This window comes from Candoia aspera, chromosome 4, assembly GCF_035149785.1.
Source record: "Candoia aspera isolate rCanAsp1 chromosome 4, rCanAsp1.hap2, whole genome shotgun sequence".
In the NCBI taxonomy this organism is placed as follows: Eukaryota; Metazoa; Chordata; class Lepidosauria; order Squamata; family Boidae; genus Candoia; species Candoia aspera.
Genome location: NC_086156.1, coordinates 32318803 through 32338811, shown reverse-complemented (window position 1 = coordinate 32338811; position 20009 = coordinate 32318803). Strand labels below are relative to the sequence as shown.

Genomic DNA, 20009 nt, shown 5'->3' with positions numbered 1-20009 from the left:
AAATTCGAAGCTACCTACCTGATCATATATACACAAGATATCGTCTTTTCTTTCTTTCCAAAACTTAAGTTCACTCTGAGGATCTGGATGAACATTGTCAAAAAGAGTTTGAGCCGTATTCCTTTTCAAAATGTCTCGTATCTGGTGTGACCACTTGATAACCATCGACTCTACTTCATGCAGTAGTGACCTTACCTGTGAATTCGGCCTGAAAAGCAGGGAGAACAAAGGATGGGTTCCCATTCTTAGAGATGTTGAAAGTGACAGTGAAACTAACTGCACTATATTCTAGCTGTGCTTTTACTATTCGATAATAGATGGTACTGCTTAACATTACATGTCTGATGTTTTGTGTTTAACTAATGAATTCTCAACGTTCCTTTTTCAAAAGTACACTGAATAGAGAGAATTTTTCTTTGCAGTGATAAATAAGGCATATGTTCTAAGATGATATTAGCATTACAAGGGCATTTTGAAAATCAAGCTTAAAGTAGCTCTTTTTTCAGTTGGATTTGTGATGTGGATATACAGTAAAAACTCTACAATCAAATCATTTTTTCATGTAACAAATGCCTCCTTTTTGCTTAGCCTTATCACAGTCCTATTTTCTTTATTTCTTCAGAACAGCCTTTCTCATCCTTTTGACCCTGGAGGAACCCTTGAAATATTTTTCAGGCCTCGGGGAACCCCTGCACATTCAGGCTCAAATCTAGGCCAGAATTTACAAAATTATTATATTTGTTTCATGTGTAGGCCTGCATATATGCATTAACAGTGTTCTTAAACTAAAAATAAAGAATGAAACTTAACTGTTGAATGTGAAGCTGCCCAAATATGAAATAATTTTTTAAATAAACTGTGATCTCCCAGGGAACCCCTAGTGACCTCTTGCAGAACCCTAGGGTTCCACAGAACCCTGGTTGAGAAACCCTGCTATAGAAATGTAAGGAGAGACGTGCCAGGTCTGATCAAAGGATGTTCCAGCCAAGAATTCTGCCAGAGTGGCCAAGCAAGGCACAAGTACAACAGCACATTCCTACTCATGTATTCCAGAAACTGACACGGAGAAGCAAATCATCTCTGCTATTGAAATATACAGCTGTCATGATCAGTAGCCACCAAGGGTCTTGTAGTCCACAAAGTTTTCTAATATTTTAATAATCCAACCTTTAAAACGAAGCATTATTAATAAATTGCATTCATTTGAGGATTAGTATAGACTTGTTTATTTGCCAGATTTATGAGCTGCTCCAATCAACTAGGACTCTAGGTAGTGAACAACACAAGTGTTATACCCAGTTAAAATTATAATATAAAGCCTAAACAAATAAAATACAGGAACAGGTTTAAGCTTAAAAGTCACACACTTTAAAAAGTCAATCAATATTCCAATTATTTCATTTAGGAAGCTGATTAAAGCCCGCAAAAGTACCACCCAACTAGTAGAGAGGGAGGTCTATGTACTCAATACCCCCTAGGCTGCTAGATGCTGCCTGATAAATCCAAGAAAGCTGTCCTTGAAGAATAAGACAAGGCATCCTGAAGCACATGGGGCAAGGATGTAAATCTCCAGAATCCAAATTCACCTTGTCTCTCTATACCCACAGAATTTATCCAAAACAACTCTATCCTTGCAGTGAATTAATGGAAAAATAAGAAATTCTGCTTCCCATCCTGGCTGCTATGTATTGGGAAGGTCATGGAAGTAGTGGTTGACAGAATCTCTTCTTCCCCAAGGAATATGTAAATATCTTTTTGTCTGATACTACACTAATAACACTGACTGGCAACTTGACTCAAAATATATATTTTGACAGAATGTGAAGCCTGATATCCTTTTGTCCCATATATATATGTATATACATGTATACTCCTTACTTATTTTCAGTGCACATATCTTGCAACTCAGTCTCTGTTGCAATTGTTGGAAGAGGAAGAAGAATTCTCCCAGACACAATTCCACTCATAACATAGGTCTTATTTTTCATTATCTCTATATGCCGCTCCATATCCTGGGAAATAACATGTGGCCAAGATCCGTTATTTTTCTTACTGGAAAGAACAGGAACTACAACCTGGTAGCAGAAGGGACAAGAAGTCAGTGATACAAAGAAATCTTCAAACTTTACATTCTTTTTGAAGTCCTATCTAATTTTTGTTGTTTTATTCCACATAAACTAGATTTTCTTTGATAAATGCCCCCCAAACAATGGCATTAACTTCTACAGTGAAACACTATGCACTGACAACTCACAGGAAGGCTATTTAGTAAAACATGATATCTTATTGCATTATGTATTTTGTAATTCTACACCAAAAAGGGTTACATTTGTTTATTTGTATTCTGTTTTTATTAATGTGTACAGACACACAATAATAATCTTGTGGCTTCAAAGCACTTCAAGGTAGAAACACAAATACAGGTTTGCAAATTCTATATGGCTACCTACTACGTTGGACTACCATCTAAGAACAATCAGAGTTCCTATGGCCAACACAAAACAGACTACCCCATATATACCCCATACATGTTATACCATGTTCTTTAGAACTTGTAAATACATATGAACAGAGATACATTATGTTCAGCTTCCATTTGGTTTCATTAATAAGTACAGATTCAGACAAAATATGAGCCTCAATGTATGAAGGACATGGCATTTCCATCACCTCTACTGTTACCCTAAGAAACATTTGAAGAATCTTCAACGCTGATTGGGAAAATTTTGAAGAAGGATAACCCCTTATGAATTTTCCATCTGATTTCAAAAATGATTTAAAGACTGGTTTAGATCAGAAAAAGATTAACTTTAATACCTGGGCCATACTTTACATAAATTAACTCTTACTAACATTGAAATGAATTAGCAAATTCATTTCATTCTGTAAATGCATGCTCTGGGGATTATCTCCAGAGTAACATGAGAGGTAGCAAAGGGGATTTCCATGAGAAAATAGAAAAACATTTTCTGGTCCTTGTTCCATTCATGGAAGAATCCCTTGAATTGAGTTTCAGACTGTACATTCAAGATTCAAACTACAGGGATAAATTGTGTTTCCTTTGCTATGTAAATGTCATGACACTGGATTGAAGTCCCTTCCATTCATGGAAGCCCAAGATTCAAATTGGTTATATACAGTAAATAGCCATTAAACATTATTCACTATATATTGAAATCTAAATTTTAAAATGAAATTTGAATGGGTTTAAGAAACAATATTCTGAATGAACACCTTTCCAGTTAATTCAACAACTTCCTTATTATTGGTTTTGGTGGTTTGATCGTTTCTGTTACACCCCCACCCCCAAAGATGAGACAAATTACTCGAGTACTGAATATGTTCTAAGAACTGTAAATATTAAGCCCAACACTGGTGCAAACTGAATTTTATTTTTAGCTAGTAAACCTTTTATATTTTGCTGACTATGAAATGGTTAGCAGATCTCTCTTATACATTCTACAAGACTTTCAAAGTTTTAAAAAAAAATATTTGGTCTCCAACACAAGATTGATCTTCAATGCTAATTAATCAGAAACATTAAATATTTCAAAGCACTTTGATGCTGTGAAATGCTTGATCTCTGTGCCATGTATCAGTCAAATAAACAGTTTCAGTAAGACTATGATTTGTAACTATAACATTTCAAAAGTTTATTTGTTGCAATACATCTTCCATAGTGATAAATGCAAACTTATGTCAGCTTCTACAGAACAAATTGTACTCTAGATAAATATGCAACTTAGAAATAAGGTACGACCAATGGAGAATTATTATCATGCATTATAAGATGGGTGCCCATCCTGCTATGCACAGGTGCCAATGAGACTGCAGACATTACTCGTCAGATTATTAGTTCCATGTCCCATGTGGTTTTATTTTTTATATATTATTTCAATTAGGAAAAAAAATAGAAAGATAGTATGGTATACAACAGACTGCCAACTCAAGCATATTTTGAAAAATGTAATTCTTATGAAATAACAAGATAGGGAAAGCATGCAGAGCATGTTCTTTTGGCGGGAGGAGGGCATTTCCTAGCTCTCACCAGTGTGCTTTTTTTTCTCAATAGTAATGTTGCATTACCCAACTAGGTATTATCATTAGTGCTAGTGGTGTGGGGTTTGCTTGCTCTCCCAGTGTTGGCGGGTTTTCTCCTTGGTAATTCTTTGATTAGGGTATTATTTCTGCTTGACTGTTTGTCTGGTGTTAATCCCTGCTTATCTGGGTATAGGCTGCTGGAGAGGATGTGTTTTGGTCTTTTTGTTTCCTTCTTAGCTTTTTTATTGTCTCTTTTGAATGCTGCGTAAGTGTGGTTTATCTCTATGCATTTATTGATGGCTGATTTGTCTGAATGCAAAGCTTCCAGGAACACTGGCAGGGCAAGCTGCTGTATATAAACAGGGAGCAAGCCCCACACTCACTAGTACTGATGATGTTACCTAGTCAGGTAATGAAACGTCTGCAAGCAAACAACCAAGCTCAGAGAGCACCAGGGACTCCGCTATTATAGCTGTTTAGCATTTTCCAATTTGCTCTCAAAGCATATTGTCTATTCACAACATGCTACTATCATCCTATTTTTCTTTCATTTGCTGCTTTTATTTCCTATTGACCCTGTGAGCCTGCAGGACAAAAGCATTTATTTATTCCTTCAGAAGTTCAAAGCCATGTATCTAGCATTCTCCCATTTTTCTTCCACCAACCCTGTAAGGTAGGTTGGGCTGAAAGACCATAACTAGTCCTAAGCTGTCTAACCTTCCGTGGCTAAGTATGGATTTATTCAACATCTTACTTTTTTCAGCATTCATATACTGCACTTTATATGACATAAAAACTCTCAAGGATCTTAAAATTTAGAACTATGAAAAACACAGCTAGTGTTTTAAACGTATTTGGGAATTAGTTTAAAGCCTGGTTTAAAAAAGATGTTTTGCCTAGCACTAAACAGATTAAAGAATAAATGCCATGTGAATTCTTTGCTAAAGGAAAAAAGACTTTGGACATCGTCTGTTTTATTTCTGATGAAGGAGTAACCAAGCAAGGGCTTCAATAAAAGCTACTGACATCCTAGCAGGCTGATAATGGGCTTCAAAAATTAAACTAGCATAAAAATAAATTTGCCCATTAGTAGACCTGCTCCCTAGTAGGCACTCTTTTCAAACCAATTTTACATTTCAAATGGAAAGCTCTTCCATTTGACAAAAGGACAAATGCTCTTCACAGTATCAGTATAGGAAAATTGATCATTCTCTAGTGAGGAAGTAATACCCCCAAATAAGTTTTAAAGCAGGAATCCTTATTAGCAACTTATTTCATCAGTAGGAACAGACTGCATTTGAGGTGTTCAAACATTCTCTGTAACACTGCCAGAAAAAAAGGTACAAGCGTATTCTTGCTGTTTCTAAGCTTTATACCGAATTCAAAATATCTTAAACATTTCCACCATAATTCCCTTCAGTATAAATTCTATCTTTATAATATTGTTAAACAAGAGTTTCCACACTCTTTATTTTTAAAAAATGAGAACTGAATTGAATTCAGAAGATAGAGGTCTGGTACTCTCCAAAAAGAACAAGTTGTTGGCAACCAATCCCTTTCTACTAAAACAGATATTAGGATAACATATTACAAAAGATTATGTTCTTTTTTAAGTTCCTTACAACCAACTTTTATTAAAAGTTATTTATCTAGTATTTATTGTTTTACTCCTCCCAGAGTCACCTTGTGTGAGATGGGCAGCCATATAAATGTGAGCAATAAATAAATAAATTGAATATATAGAATTTAAGATCCAAGAGTTAAAAAAAACAGAAGCCCTTTGAAATAGTGTTAAAGTGGGGAAATCTAGACTCCAGTCCTACCTAAACACTGAAACTCACTATGTAATGTTGGGCCAATCACCAGCTCCCAACAATCTAATTCACAGAATAAAACGAGAGGAGATCTTCACGTGTACTACCTTGAGCTTCCACAGAAAACATGATCTGTAAATGTTATATGTAAGTGAAACAACCCAGCAAACAAAAAGTACCTCCTCTAAGAACACCATTACATGCTCCAAGGGGATTCCAGACAATTCTGACAATCTGAGGTCTTCCTTGTAGTTTTCTGTTCCAATGCGGTTTGCAGTCTTCAAAACCCAAACTAATTTATGTTTTATAACACTGGGTATCTAAATCAGAAAGAGACATAATAATAAAAAAAAGTAAACACATAATTTATCCCACTGTGAAGCTGTTATTTTACATTACAGTTCTGGCCCATACCCCTGCAACTATTTAGGATTAACTCTAGAAAGAAAAGGAGACATGCTACATGAGACACTGCAGAATTTTTTATTTCCATAAGTTACTATGGAGATAGGAAACTTTTTGCAGACAATGGCTGATTTGTTGTTGTATTCCTATTATGTCCAGGTGCTGCAGATCTCATTCAGTGAGATCAAGTTGGAATCTTTGAGGAGGGGGGATGCTAGGTTTTAAGGGGCAAAATGGATGCCTTACACCCCTTAAACCCCTCAAAAAAAGTCCAAAGATTTTGGCCCCATCCATTTTGGGACTTTTCTGGGGATGTTCTAGGACTTACAAAAGTGGTCTGTGTGTTGTCTATCCTTGTTTTACAGAAATGTGGAAACCCAAGCATCCCAAGATAGTTGCCAAGAATCCCTTAATACAATAGTTTACAAAGCACTCCCTTTTCTAACCAAAGAGATACTTAGAAGGAAGTTGAAGTGGCACAGAGATTCTTTATTTATTTCTTTATTGCCTGCTCAACTCCAGTGGAGTCTGGGTAGCATGTTGTTTATTCGTTTAGTCGCTTCCGACTCTTCGTGACTTCATGGACCAGCCCACGCCAGAGCTTCCTGTTGGTCGTCAACACCCCCAGCTCTCCCAGGGACGAGTCCGTCACCTCTAGAATATCATCCATCCACCTTGCCCTTGGTCGGCCCCTCTTCCTTTTGCCTTCCACTCTCCCTAGCATCAGCATCTTCTCCAGGGTGTCCTGTCTTCTCATTATGTGGCCAAAGTATTTCAGTTTTGCCTTGAATATCATTCCCTCAAGTGAGCAGTCTGGCTTTATTTCCTGGAGGATGGACTGGTTTGATCTTCTTGCAGTCCAAGGCACTCTCAGAATTTTCCTCCAACACCACAGTTCAAAAGCATCGATCTTCCTTCACTCAGCCTTCCTTATGGTCCAGCTCTTGCAGCCATATGTTACTACAGGGAACACCATTGCTTTAACGATGCGGACCTTTGTTGTCAGTGTGATGTCTCTGCTCTTAACTACTTTATCAAGATTTGTCATTGCTCTTCTCCCAAGGATTAAGCGTCCTCTGATTTCCTGACTGCAGTCAGCATCTGTAGTAATCTTTGCACCTAGAAATACAAAGTCTTTCACTGCTTCTACATTTTCTCCCTCTATTTGCCAGTTATCAATCAAGCTGGTTGCCATAATCTTGGTTTTTTTCAGGTTTAGCTGCAAGCCAGCTTTTGCACTTTCTTCTTTCACCTTCATCATAAGGCTCCTCAGTTCCTCTTCGCTTTCAGCCATCAAAGTGGTATCATCTGCATATCTGAGATTGTTAATGTTTCTTCCAGTGATTTTAACCCCAGCCTTGGATTCCTCAAGCCCAGCATGTCCCATGATGTGTTCTGCGTACATTTAATAGGTAGGGTGAGAGTATACAGCCCTGCCGTACTCCTTTCCCAATCTTAAACCAGTCCGTTGTTCCGTGGTCTGTTCTTACTGTTACTACTTGGTCGTTATACAGATTCTTCAGGAGGCAGACAAGATGACTTGGTATCCCCATACCGCTAAGAACTTGCCATAATTTGTTATGGTCCACACAGTCAAAGGCTTTAGAATAGTCAATAAAACAGAAATAGATGTTTTTCTGAAACTCCCTGGCTTTTTCCATTATCCAGGGGATATTGGCAATTTGGTCCCTAGTTCCTCTGCCTTTTCTAAACCCAGCTTGTACATCTGGCAATTCTCGCTCCATGACTTGCTGAAGTCTACCTTGCAGGATCTTGAGCATTACCTTACTGGCATGTGAAATGAGTGCCACTGTTCGATAGTTTGAACATTCTTTAGTGTTCCCCTTTTTTGGTATGGGGATATAAGTTGACTTTTTCCAATCTGATGGCCATTCTTGTGTTTTCCAAATTTGCTGGCATATAGCATGCATTACCTTGACAGCATCATCTCGCAAGATTTTGAACAGTTCAGCTGGGATGCTGTCGTCTCCTGTTGCCTTGTTATTAGCAATGCTTCTTAAGGCCCGTTCAACCTCACTCTTCAGGATGTCTGGCTCTAGCTCACTGACCACACCGTCAAAGCTATCCCCGATATTGTTATCCTTCCTATACAGGTCTTCTGTATATTCTTGCCACCTTTTCTTGATCTCTTCTTCTTCTGTTAGGTCCTTGCCATCTTTGTTTTTGATCATACCCATTTTGTCCTGGAATTTACCTCCAATGTTTCTAATTTTCTGGAAGAGGTCTCTTGTCCTTCCTATTCTATTGTCTTCTTCCACTTCCACGCATTGCTTGTTTAAAAATAATTCCTTATCTCTTCTGGCTAACCTCTGGAATTTTGCATTTAATTGGGCATATCTCCCCCTATCACTGTTGCCTTTTGCTTTCCTTCTTTCTTGGGCTGCTTCTAGTGTCTCAGCAGACAGCCATTTTGCCTTCTTGGTTTTCTCTTTCTTTGGGATGTATTTTGTTGCCGCCTCCTGAACAATGTTGCGAACTTCTGTCCAGTGTTCTTCCGGGACCCTATCTACTAAGTCCAGTCCCTTAAATCTATTCTTCACCTCCACTGCATATTCCTTAGGAATATTAGTGAGCCCATATCTAGCTGATCTGTGGGTCTTCCCTAATCTCTTTAGTCTGATACTAAATTGTGCACTAAGAAGTTCATGATCTGAACTACAGTCAGCTCCAGGTCTTGTTTTACTGACTGTATAGATGTCCGGGTAGCATGTCTGCGTATACAGATGTCTGTATATATACAGATGTCTGGGTAGCATAAGGTAAAGGTAAAGGTTTCCCTTGACGTAAAGTCCAGTCGTGTCCGACTCTAGGGGGCGGTGCTCATCTCCGTTTCTAAGCCTTAGAGCCGGCGTTGTCATAGACACTTCCGGGTCATGTGGCCAGCATGACTCACGGAACGCCGTTACCTTCCCGCCGAAGCGGTACCAATTAATCTACTCACATTTGCATGTTTTCGAACTGCTTGGTGTGCAGGAGCTGGGACGAGCAACGGGAGCTCACCCCGCCGCGCGGTTTCGAACCGCCGACCTTCCGATCGACAGCTCAGCGGTTTAACCCGCAGCGCCACCGCGTCCCATGTAGTCTGGGTAGCATACAAAACTAAAAAAATATAAAACCAGCAAGAGACTTTAAATCAACAGGCAGCCCAGACTAAAATACTCTGCTAAGAAAACTCACAGAATAAAACAGGGGTCATTAAACAATGACAAAAATCAGTCCTGAGGCCAGAGCTGGGTTTTCAACGTTTTCTGAAATCCCAGGAGCGAGGGCACCATCCTTATCTCTGGGAGATGCTCTTGAGTATGAGTAGTGAAAGAGTTAAGGACGTGATAATTTGGGGGGAAAACTGTGTGGTGCCTCCCTTCTCTTGGTGCCCTGAACAGCTGCTTATTTTGCTTAATGGTTAATCCAGGATTTTACCAGTTATCTGCAGTCTCCCCAACAAAAGGTGTAGTTGCTACAATTAGCCATCAGTTTTTATTTAAGAATTGCTACTGACCAATCCATGACAATTCATAATCTTACAATATTGCTATGCATTCTCCAGTGTAAAACTGTAAACCATTTAAATAGTAATAACAACAATTATAATAATAAACATAGTTTTATTTCATCATCATACTATACACAGGCCAGTTAAACATCTTCAAGTCCCATGAATATCATCTGGCAAGAGCTAAATTTATACATAATTCTGTTAACTTTGTGGACAGAAATGCTATCAAGCATATTATAGGTTTTATAGATGTTCTGCAACTTCTTACAGCTTCTCAAGCTTTCAGGATATTGGATATAGAATAACCATGATAGAATGTATTAAAATAATAGTAGTGATTAATAGAGTAAAAATTAATAGATATTAGTACACTAACGGAATAATGTATTATGCAATGCACGTGCCTCAGCAGAGAAGGCATGCTTCCTTGGTCCCACAAGATGGAAGGGACATCCACTCTGCTGGAAGGCACTGGACGGGCAGAAGCGATTGGAAATAAGTGGTCTCTCAGATATCTAGGCCCTATATCATGTGTGAAGGTGAAAGGTCCCCTGTGCAAGCACCGAGTCATGTCTGACCCTTTTGGGGGACGCTGCTTTTGCAACGTTTTCTTGGCAGACTATAGTGGGGTGGTTTCCCCAGTCGTCACCTTCCCCAGCAAGCTGGGTACTCATTTTACCGACCTCAGAAGGATGGAAGGCTGAGCCGACCTTTGCCGGCTACCCGAGAATCCAGCTTCTGCTGGGATCGAACTCGGGTCGCAGGGAGAGTTTCGGTTGCACTACTGCCGCCTACCACTCTGCGCCACATGAGGGTCCTTTATCATACAGTATGCCATACGTATTATGCACAGAAAGCTCAAAAATGTAACAGTGCTTATACATCCTGCTATATAATAGTGTATATAGGGCTGCTGGTTGTTTAAAGATCTTATTCATAGCCATTTTTGCCTCTTAAGAAAAATGATACACAGTGTGGGTGGTCAGCCTGCTTCCTGGAAGCAGCCAACAATAATGGAAATGTTGGTTGTATTCTACCTGAGGACTGTAATTGGTGATATTGTGATGTCACCAAAGGGTGATGGGGCTAAAGTTTTTGAAATTGTTTTTTAAGGATATGGATGTTAAAGGACTTAAATTTTGCAGAGATTAAACCTCCTCGCTGCCCACCCAAGGAAACATGAGCCTAATTTGGAGGTTATTATTTATTTTACCCCTTAAAACCCTGCCATCTTCCCCAAATGAAAGAAATGGGTTCAAAAATTTCAATCCAACTCATTCAGGGGCAGGGGGGGAATATATGGATATTGCTTGCAGATAGTCCTTGTTTAATGACTGCTCTGTTTAGCAACCCTTCAAAGTTACAGTGGTACTGAAAAAATAACTATACCACAGGTCCTCACACTTACTACTGCTGCAGTGGCCCCATGGTCATGTGATCAAAATTCAGGCGCTTCACAACCAGTGGGCATTTATAACCGTCGCAATGTCCCACAGTCATTTGATTGCCATTTGTGCACTTCACAGCTGGCTTCTAACAAGCAAAGTCAATGAAGCAGCCAACAATAAGTTGCAAGTCATGATCACATGACGTCTTGCTCAACAACTGTATCTGGATTTGCCAGTCCCAACTGTGGTAGTTAAGTAAGGACTACCTTTAGTAGCTTTTTTCTTTTTTTACATTTCCACAATATGGTGCCAATTTCTACTTAAGTGCACCAGCATCAATGGACTTGATTTTATATTTATTTATTTATTTGTCAAATTTCCTCACCGCCCATCTCCCTCAGAAGAGGGACTCTGGGTGGGTTACAGTAAAGCTGTAATTATTACAGGGCATTTTTTCAAATACAATTAATCAAAGTTTTACATTGATCAGAACTATTTTGAATCCATCTTTTTAGGAGAAAACTAATTGTTGGTGGTGTCAACAATGCCAAAAATATTTTGTCAAACATTAATGAAATGAAACATATATATACTGTACTATGGAAGAGAGAGATTTAATATGCTAGATTTATAAAATAAATAAATAATCAAGGAATTTTAAACTCTGAAGTTGAAGTAAACAAGAGTAAGTTAAAGAGTTGTTGTGTAGCCAGAGATTCTCCTTGACTTTGTTTCAATATGAAGTTTAATCTTAACGTCAGATCATAAACTTTCTGTCCTCAAATACAACTATAAGAAACTAGCACTACAGTCTATCCCTTTGCAGGCCAAATTGGCTTGTTATTTCTCATTTTAATTATTTAAATAAATTTACCCTTTGGAAACTAACAACTTTCTAATAAACTACAATTTCTGGTGTAAAGAATGTTTACAGAATATATGGAAGAGATAGCAGTATAAAACTTTTTGAGACTGAGTTTTGGAATAAACAATTTAAATGTAAAACACAAAATGGATCAGTATTTTTTACTGCACATTGCTTGGGTTTATCATTCATGGAACAAATATCAGAGTCATCAAGATCCACATTTCTTTGAATTTGTGCTTGCCATACAACTCTGATCTTACTTTATTATATATAAGCAATATAATCAAGGGTCAATTCAAACCTAAACAAATCATTTAAAATATTGCCCTGAATTATATTGGTTATATTAAAGCCATAGCAAGCAATCCTACAGGACCTTCCAAAGAAAATTAGATGTGAGCTTTTGCATATCTTGTGGGAATGTTTGAGAAAGCTGACAGGACTAGAAGCTTGAGGGTATTATAATCAGGGCAAGATTTCTTTTTACCATCTAGAAATTACAACTTTAAAATCTGATTGACCTGAGATACAGTAATCCATTCAAGAGATTAATATTAAATACATCAAACACATTCTGGAGTAAGGAATAAAGAATCTTTTTAGGTGAAGTCCCACAAAAGAATCTAATGTTTATTATCTATTGATACTGTGAAAGAAAGACCACAAATGAACGAAGTCCACAATGGCCAGCAGTCATGTTTGCTTCTGATATGGGGAAGAAGTAACTGCCATCACAATTGTCAGAAAGTTATATCCTACTATCCAGTAGATAGTCCCTGCAAGTGGATTTGTACATTGGCACGGATCGTAAGAGGGAAAGAAAGAGAATCAGTATGCGTCTGTGCTATCATAGTTGTGATTTTTCCACAAAGAGTTTAAATCTTTGTACAAAATGCAGGAGAGATGGTGCAGAAAACACGAATACAGGCTGTGACCGGTAAGTTTCCCAGACATACAAAAAGTTTCTGAAGTCATCTGCTCTGAACATATCGGGTCATCACGAAAATCAAAGTTGAGTCTGCATTTATTTATTTGTTTATTTTAGTCCTCCCCCTCTCCCTCGGCGCTTTTGACTCCACGTGACTGACTGCCCAAAGAGCCCCCAAACAGTACACGAGCAAACCAGTTTAAGTAACTGCGCATGAAACCACATTCCCCGCATTTTACCTTCGTCCCCACAGCCAATCCTCCGGCCACAGAAAGGTAGAAGGCCAAGAAGGCCGGGCGGTCACTCTCCAAAAAGTCCGCCACGAGCTTTTGGTTCTGTTCCTCTTCCAGAAACTTGCTCCATTTGTCTTCTTTGAGCCTCAACAAATGGGCCAGGCGGCGGCCCACGAACTGCACTCGCTCGTCCTCCGCGAAACTTTTCTCCTGCACCGTCTCGTCTTCCTCGTCCTCCATCGCCAGCCCGAGTTTACAAGGCGGCGAGGCGATTGAAAACCCTTCCAGCGAGGCTGGGCGTCGGAGCACTTCTTCGTCTCTTACGCTGCCCTCGGGGTCCTCTCCCAACGCTTTGGCGGCTCAACGACGCGGTCCTGCCCCTTCGTTCTCTCCGGCCCCCCGAATTCGGCGCCCGGGGAGCTCACCTGCCTCTGCTGCGCCAGCCCCCCGCGAGTCTTCCTTCCCCGAGAAAAGCGCAGCAGCCGCCGCCGCCGGTTCCGCTCAGCTCCCCTTTATTCCCGCGGCGGCAGTAGCGTCCCGTTGCCCTGGGGACCTGCTAAAGTCACTCTCAGGCCACCCGCAGCCGCGGCTCGAGGGAAACAAATCACAGCTTTAGCCAATTAGGGCCACGCTCTTTTGAGGAAGGAACCACCAGCTGCAACAAAGCCGGGGGAGGATGCGGCTAAGCATTCAGCTTTTGATGGAGAGAGTGGCGAACCGCACAATGCAGTCCTATGCTGGTAGACTCGGATGCCAGCCCCCTGTGACTTCAATGGGCTTTACTCACAGGTCAGTGCGGCCGAAAGGCCTCTCCCTTTCACGCTCAGGGTTGTTCACTGTTACCTGCTGCCTCCTGTCAATACCATCTCAACCTCTGAGAGCATGAGCATGGGAGTACCCATTGTTTTGGTTTGGTTTGGTTTTGGTTTTAATACTTGTGGTTTAAATTTATTTTTTTATTGTACATAGATGTTGTTTTATCTTTTGGTTGTGAGCTGCCCAGAGTTTGGTACAAGATGGGCAGCCAGAGAGCAATGGAGTTTTGTTTGCACACTTTCCTCTTTGCATGAAGTAGATGATAAATGATAATGCATCTTGTTTACACTCGGTTCTTTACTTTCTAAGAGTAGAAAGACCTTGAATTCTGGAGGATGAAGTGGGAAAATAATTAACCAATGATTTAAAAATGGATTGCAGGGGTGGGGAGAGGAGGGCTTTCAACACATTCCTATCAACTTATACAAACATCCGGCCTTCAAGGTGGGATTGCCATGGTCATGAAAATGAAAGGCTACTCTACATCTAGAAATGAGTGGATCCTACCAAGAACTTCACAAGTAGGTCGAGACTGAATTAGCAATGTATTTCTTAAAGAAGAAATTGATTGTTGTAAATCCCTTCCGCACATGGTGGATACCATGAAATCTGTGGCTGTCCTCAGCTGACCCAAGTGCCATGTGACTTCAAGCCAAATTCATTATATAAATTAAGTGGCTTGGCTTCCACTTCCAAGACTATACTATAAGAGCAGTTACACAGGGCTTCCACTGGAGCTGCAGAGCAGAGCAGCTTCCCGCTGGCATGAAGGCCTGTCCTGTTCTACCTGATATAGCCCTCTCTTCAGAAGCCAAGATGCTCTGGTGCCTTGGCCCTATTCTATCCTGTTGGAAAGAGAAGCACTATCAGCAGTAGCTAGCTTATTTTTCTTTTCCTTTTCTTGCCATGAAATCCTAATGTGGTAAGGTGAAGAGAAAAGGGAGGACAGAGTATCAATTGCCTCCTGGTTTTGGTGCACCCCTATTGCCTGGCTGATGCACTGGTAGGTGTCAGGAGTGGGGGGTGAGAATAATTCCTAGGTGCCCCAAGCAATGCAAAAAATGAATGTGGTGGCATAAGTGGCCAAATGGAAGGGCCCTAAGTGTCCAATGAATATTAGGTTTTTGCAACAAAAATGCATTGTAAAAGTACAGCAAAGAGAGAAATATATTGCATAACGTGTATACAGTACGGAGAAACGTATTGCAAAGAAGGTAATCAAAGAGAGAAAGGGACATTTAAGATTTAAAGAAGCAGAGAAAATGCTGACTGATTTTGACAGAAATTTTAAAAAATGTTTCGGAAGTGGTTGAAAAGGACTGAATGAAGAGCTCCAACAGGGTGAATGGAATTAAAAACAAAAGCAATAAAATGATTTTGAGATAAAACTGAAGTGAAGAAATGCTCAAATGAGTATTTTAGAGATTTGTATGGGAATGATAACGATCTGTTGTACAATGCTGTGGTGCTTCGAAGTTTGTGAACCCTTTTGAATTTTCAGTATTTCTGCATAAATACAGTATGATGTAAAATGTGTTCTGCACACAAGTCCTAAAACTAGATAAAGAGAAGGCAATTAAACAAATGAATAAAAAAACATTACATTGCATTCTCTTTATCTAGTTTGAGGACTTGTTTTAAGTCATATTTATGCAGAAATATTGTAAATTCAAAAGGGCTCACAAACTTTGAAGCACCGCTGTAGAAGTGAAACAAATGTTATACAGGTAGTCCTTGGTTAGCAACAGTAATTGGGACTGGCATTCCATCGCTAAGTGATGTGGTTGTAAAGTGTGAAGTCATGTGACTATTGCTTAGTGACGGTAATCCTGGCACCCCACATTGCTGTTGTTAAGCGAGGATTGTGGGTTGTTAAGCGAGTCCCAGGTGGCTTGCAAGCAGGCCGGCAGGCAGGTAAGTTGCAGTGCGCAGTGTGAGCACAGAGGGACTGGCCACTGCTGGGTGGGGAAGGGTGCAAGGGACTAACCAGAGCAACTTGTAAACTTCTCTGCCGGCTTCCCCATTGATTTAGTTTGTAGGAAGCTGGCAGGGAAGGCCGCAAATGGCGATCATGTCATCTTGGGACGCTGCAACCATTTTAAGTGTGAGCCGGTTGCCAAGCACTCAGATTGTGATCATGTGAAAGTGTGGATGCTGTGATGGCTAGAACTTCAAGGACCAGTCGTAAGTCTCCTTTTTCAGCACCATCGTAACTTCAGCCACGGAATGACTGGTTAGTAAGCAAGGACAACCTGTAAATATTAGTAACCAAGGAAAGAATGATGAAATCATAAATGTTATGATAATGTTGAAAAATTGTGAAGCTGCAGTAGACAGTGTAACGAGAAATGCTAAAATATGTATATGGTATGCTTGTAATGTAACTGTATAATTTAGCTTGTTAATACTACATTTTGTCTGACAACTAGAGAAATGTTGCTGTTGTTCCCCAATACAAAAAGAAAGAGAGGAAAGTTGAATGCAAAAACTATAGTACAGTATGCATTTATTAAATGTTCCTGGGAAGGTGTTTGGCAGAATTCTGGTTGAAAGGATACAAACGGTGGTAACAAGCAAAATGTGGGAAAGGCAGTATGGCTTTACCCTGGACAGGAGGTATGCAGATCATATTTTTGCTCTTCAGCTGGTCATTGATAAATGTATGAATGTGAGAAAAAATTATTTTATATTTACATATGACATAGGCTTGAATTATGGATTACTTTGCACTATCATGGCGTTGAAGGTTGGCTGCCGAATATAGTACGCGTCTTATGTGAGGGAAATAAAGCATGCATGAGAATAAATGGAATACTGTATTTAGCAAGTGGCTCAAGATTAAGCAGGGAGTTAAGAATAAGATGTGTGGTTAAAACGGTACAGGAATAAGCAAAAAAGCATATCAGGCCAGTGGCTTCTGACTTTTCCAGCACAGGTATAAAAGTACATAAAAGTTAATCTCTTACTATTAATTAAACGTTTAGTAAGATTGTATCTCTAAAATTGAAATATCTTGAACAATTAATAATAAAAATATTTTAAAAAAAGAATAAGATGTCTGCTGCTTGTTTAATGTATTTATGGATAAATGTATAAGGAATACTTGTGGGGATGTCAGAGGTGTGCTGGTTGAAGACATGAAAGGTTAAAGATGTACTTTTGTATACCTCAATTCAAACATGATTTTTTATGGGACAGTGCAGCTACCACGTGAACCCAAGAAAAGACACACTATGTATCTGCACAAATAGCTGCACATTCCTAATGGAGTGAACAAGTGCAAGTTATGCATAAATGATGAAATACAAGTGTAAGTAGATGTTGTGTTGATTGGATGTTTACTGAAGAGGGAAATATGAAGACATATTAAAATGTAAAATGGTAGTAGAAAGTAATGGGTAGTATGTGGTCTGTTGTAAGGAAATTGAAAGCAAAAATGGCTTAATAGACCACGCCTCCATCCACTTCGTTAAACTAAGGTCAGAACTGATTATGTCAGCAAAACAAAAAAAATAAGTTGCAGAGGGAATGAGGCACTTGAATGAATAGGTGATGAATGAATGTGGCTTGAATATCAAATTAAGGCAGTTTGCATAGACAGAATAAGGATCACACTGCAAAACAAATACTGTATATGATGGAAGACTGAGTCAAGAAGAATGGGAAGTCCAAGGAAGTCACGCTTAGATGGAGCTGACAAGATCCTCAGGGATGAGCAGTTTAAAGAACAAAAGACCATGTATGAATCAGTATATGGACATGATGAACGCAAGGATAGTTTGTAAATAAAGGTATGGAGAGAGAGTGGATAGTGTTTGCATAAACTAGATTTAACTATAGTTCCTTTGCTCTCAAGCCTTAATTTTTTTTTCTTTTTCTTTTTCTTTCTCCTTTCCTTTCCTTTTTCTTTCTCTTCCTATTTTTTATTCTTTTTCTGCATTTTGTATTAACATTTCTTACCATGAAAGAGGATAGCATGACGTATGTAGATTGTTGAAAGATTTGTATACTTCATTGTAAACAATGTGTATTTTTATACAGTCCATTTTAGAGTCCTCTACTAATAAGAAATTGTATCCATTGATGACTGTCAACTGAAAAATGGTATTTACCAATGGAATACTCAAGCATTCCTTTCTTTTACCCTCTGCTCGTTTTTTGTATCTACTCCAAAGACTTAGGAAAAGTATTCAAAATAGATGTGAACATATGCTGTTGGACAGCAAGCAAAGAAAGTTGTTCCATGAGCAGTAGTCCACTCATGCAAGATTGGTTACACCATAGTTTTATTCACAACACAGTGCTTTCAGTGTATAGGTAATATATTTAAAAAGTGCTAGGACAAAAAGAACTGTCTTGATTGAATCTTTGCTTCCCAAAACTGGAAGAGCTGTTTTGAACAGTACCTGATTTTCCACTGCTGTCATTTGGAAATCTCTTGACCAGCAAGTTAGCTATGTGGATCTAAGAAGTCTTCTCAGCATTTTTTCACTGAACCGATTGTCAATGATAAATTGTTTCTGAGTCTCAAATGCAATTTGTAACATGGAGCAGAAATGGAGCTGTGGTTCAAAACAAATTAAAACATGTTAGTGTAATTTTCTTGAATGTCCACAGTATTTGGATTACAGCATTTGTATTCCTATTTCTGTTGTTACTTTGTGGGACAGGCTTCCTGCATATAGCAGAGACCACCTACTTTTGCAAGGGTCATGTCTGACATCTGTCATTTTATTAAAGGTTGAGAAGTTATCTTCTTTGTAATGATGGGCATTTGCCACGTCCACTCAAGGGATACAGAACACCAGGAACTAGGGCTGCAAGAACAAAAGATGCAAAGGCAGCCCAGACAATGAAGCCCTACCCTGGGAGAGAATTGCATGATATAGCAGCCCCTTTCAGCACAGGATTACTAATCCTATGCAGAAGGCAGATTCAGACTCAGAGTGGCCCTTGGAACATCAAGAGCCCTGTAAATATTCTTTTTAATGCCTGTCATAACAGGTTAAAAGCAAAAATCCTGCTAAGAAAGTCTATGAACTGACAAAGAATAGATGTACTGTATCTTCTGAGAACTACTGTAGTCCAGAGATTCAGAAACAGGTATGAAGGAGAAAGATTATGGCTGTCATTATCTGTGAATCTATTCTGTATCTGTAGTTGATAAATAAAGTCCAGATATTGGTATCTGTGATGAAGGTTTTAATGTATCTGTGATTTTGACTTTTTTTTAACTTATGCAAAATGGCGGATGGACTTTTCTCATATGCATAAAGTACGTTTTCTTAAGGTCTCATTATCTGTGGTTGGTTGGTTGGCTAGAACAGAGGGTCAGCCTTCTGTGAATAATGAAGGCTGTCTACATACCTTTTTGCTTATATTATCTAATTTGTTGTATTACAAAGTATATTAACAAATTGTTTGTAGGCTATCTATCTATCTATCTATCTATCTATCTATCTATCTATCTCTCTCTCTCTCTCTCTCTCTCTCTCTCTCTCTCTCTCTCTCCTACAAATATATACACTAGTCCCTGCAGTTTTCTTGGCAAGATATTTAGAAGTGGTTAGTCATGCCTTCTTCCTAGGGCTGAGAGAAAGTGACTGGCCTAAGGTCACCCAGCTTCATGTGTAAGGCAGAACTAGAACTCATGATCTCCTGGTTGCCAGCCTGGTACCTTAACCACTAAACCAAACTGGTTCTCTTGCAGGAAAAATGCAAACACTGAAAACACCAAAATGTTTTCTACTGGTGCTATTCTGCTGCTGCTACATTGCTTTATCCCTTATAGTTTTGTGTATGTTTAGAGGTAAATCTACCATTGTTCAATGACACTGTTTACTGTCTTTGGCGTTCCAGCTGGAATGTATCTGTTTACTTATTTCCATGTTGATGGTTTTATTATGTATACTAGCTGACTACATGAGCTGAGTTAAAATGATGAATTTAGCTTAATAAGTAAAATACAAAGATTAAAAATAATATGTTTTAAAATAAAA

At 39.1% G+C, this 20009-nt stretch overlaps 1 protein-coding gene across 1 annotated transcript in view; it reads right to left on the bottom strand.

The window, feature by feature from the left end:
* Positions 1-13532, bottom strand: part of DNAH11 (dynein axonemal heavy chain 11) — a 160717-nt gene extending 147185 nt beyond the window's left edge. Inside the window, exons 1-4 of the mRNA XM_063303749.1 lie at positions 13201-13532; positions 6035-6175; positions 1879-2075; positions 19-208 (exon numbers count right to left, since the gene is read on the bottom strand). Of these exons, the coding sequence (XP_063159819.1) occupies positions 19-208; positions 1879-2075; positions 6035-6175; positions 13201-13434 (762 nt within the window). The 5' untranslated portion in view covers positions 13435-13532. The remainder of the gene's footprint in view (positions 1-18; positions 209-1878; positions 2076-6034; positions 6176-13200) is intronic.
* Between the last annotated feature and the right edge of the window lie 6477 nt (positions 13533-20009).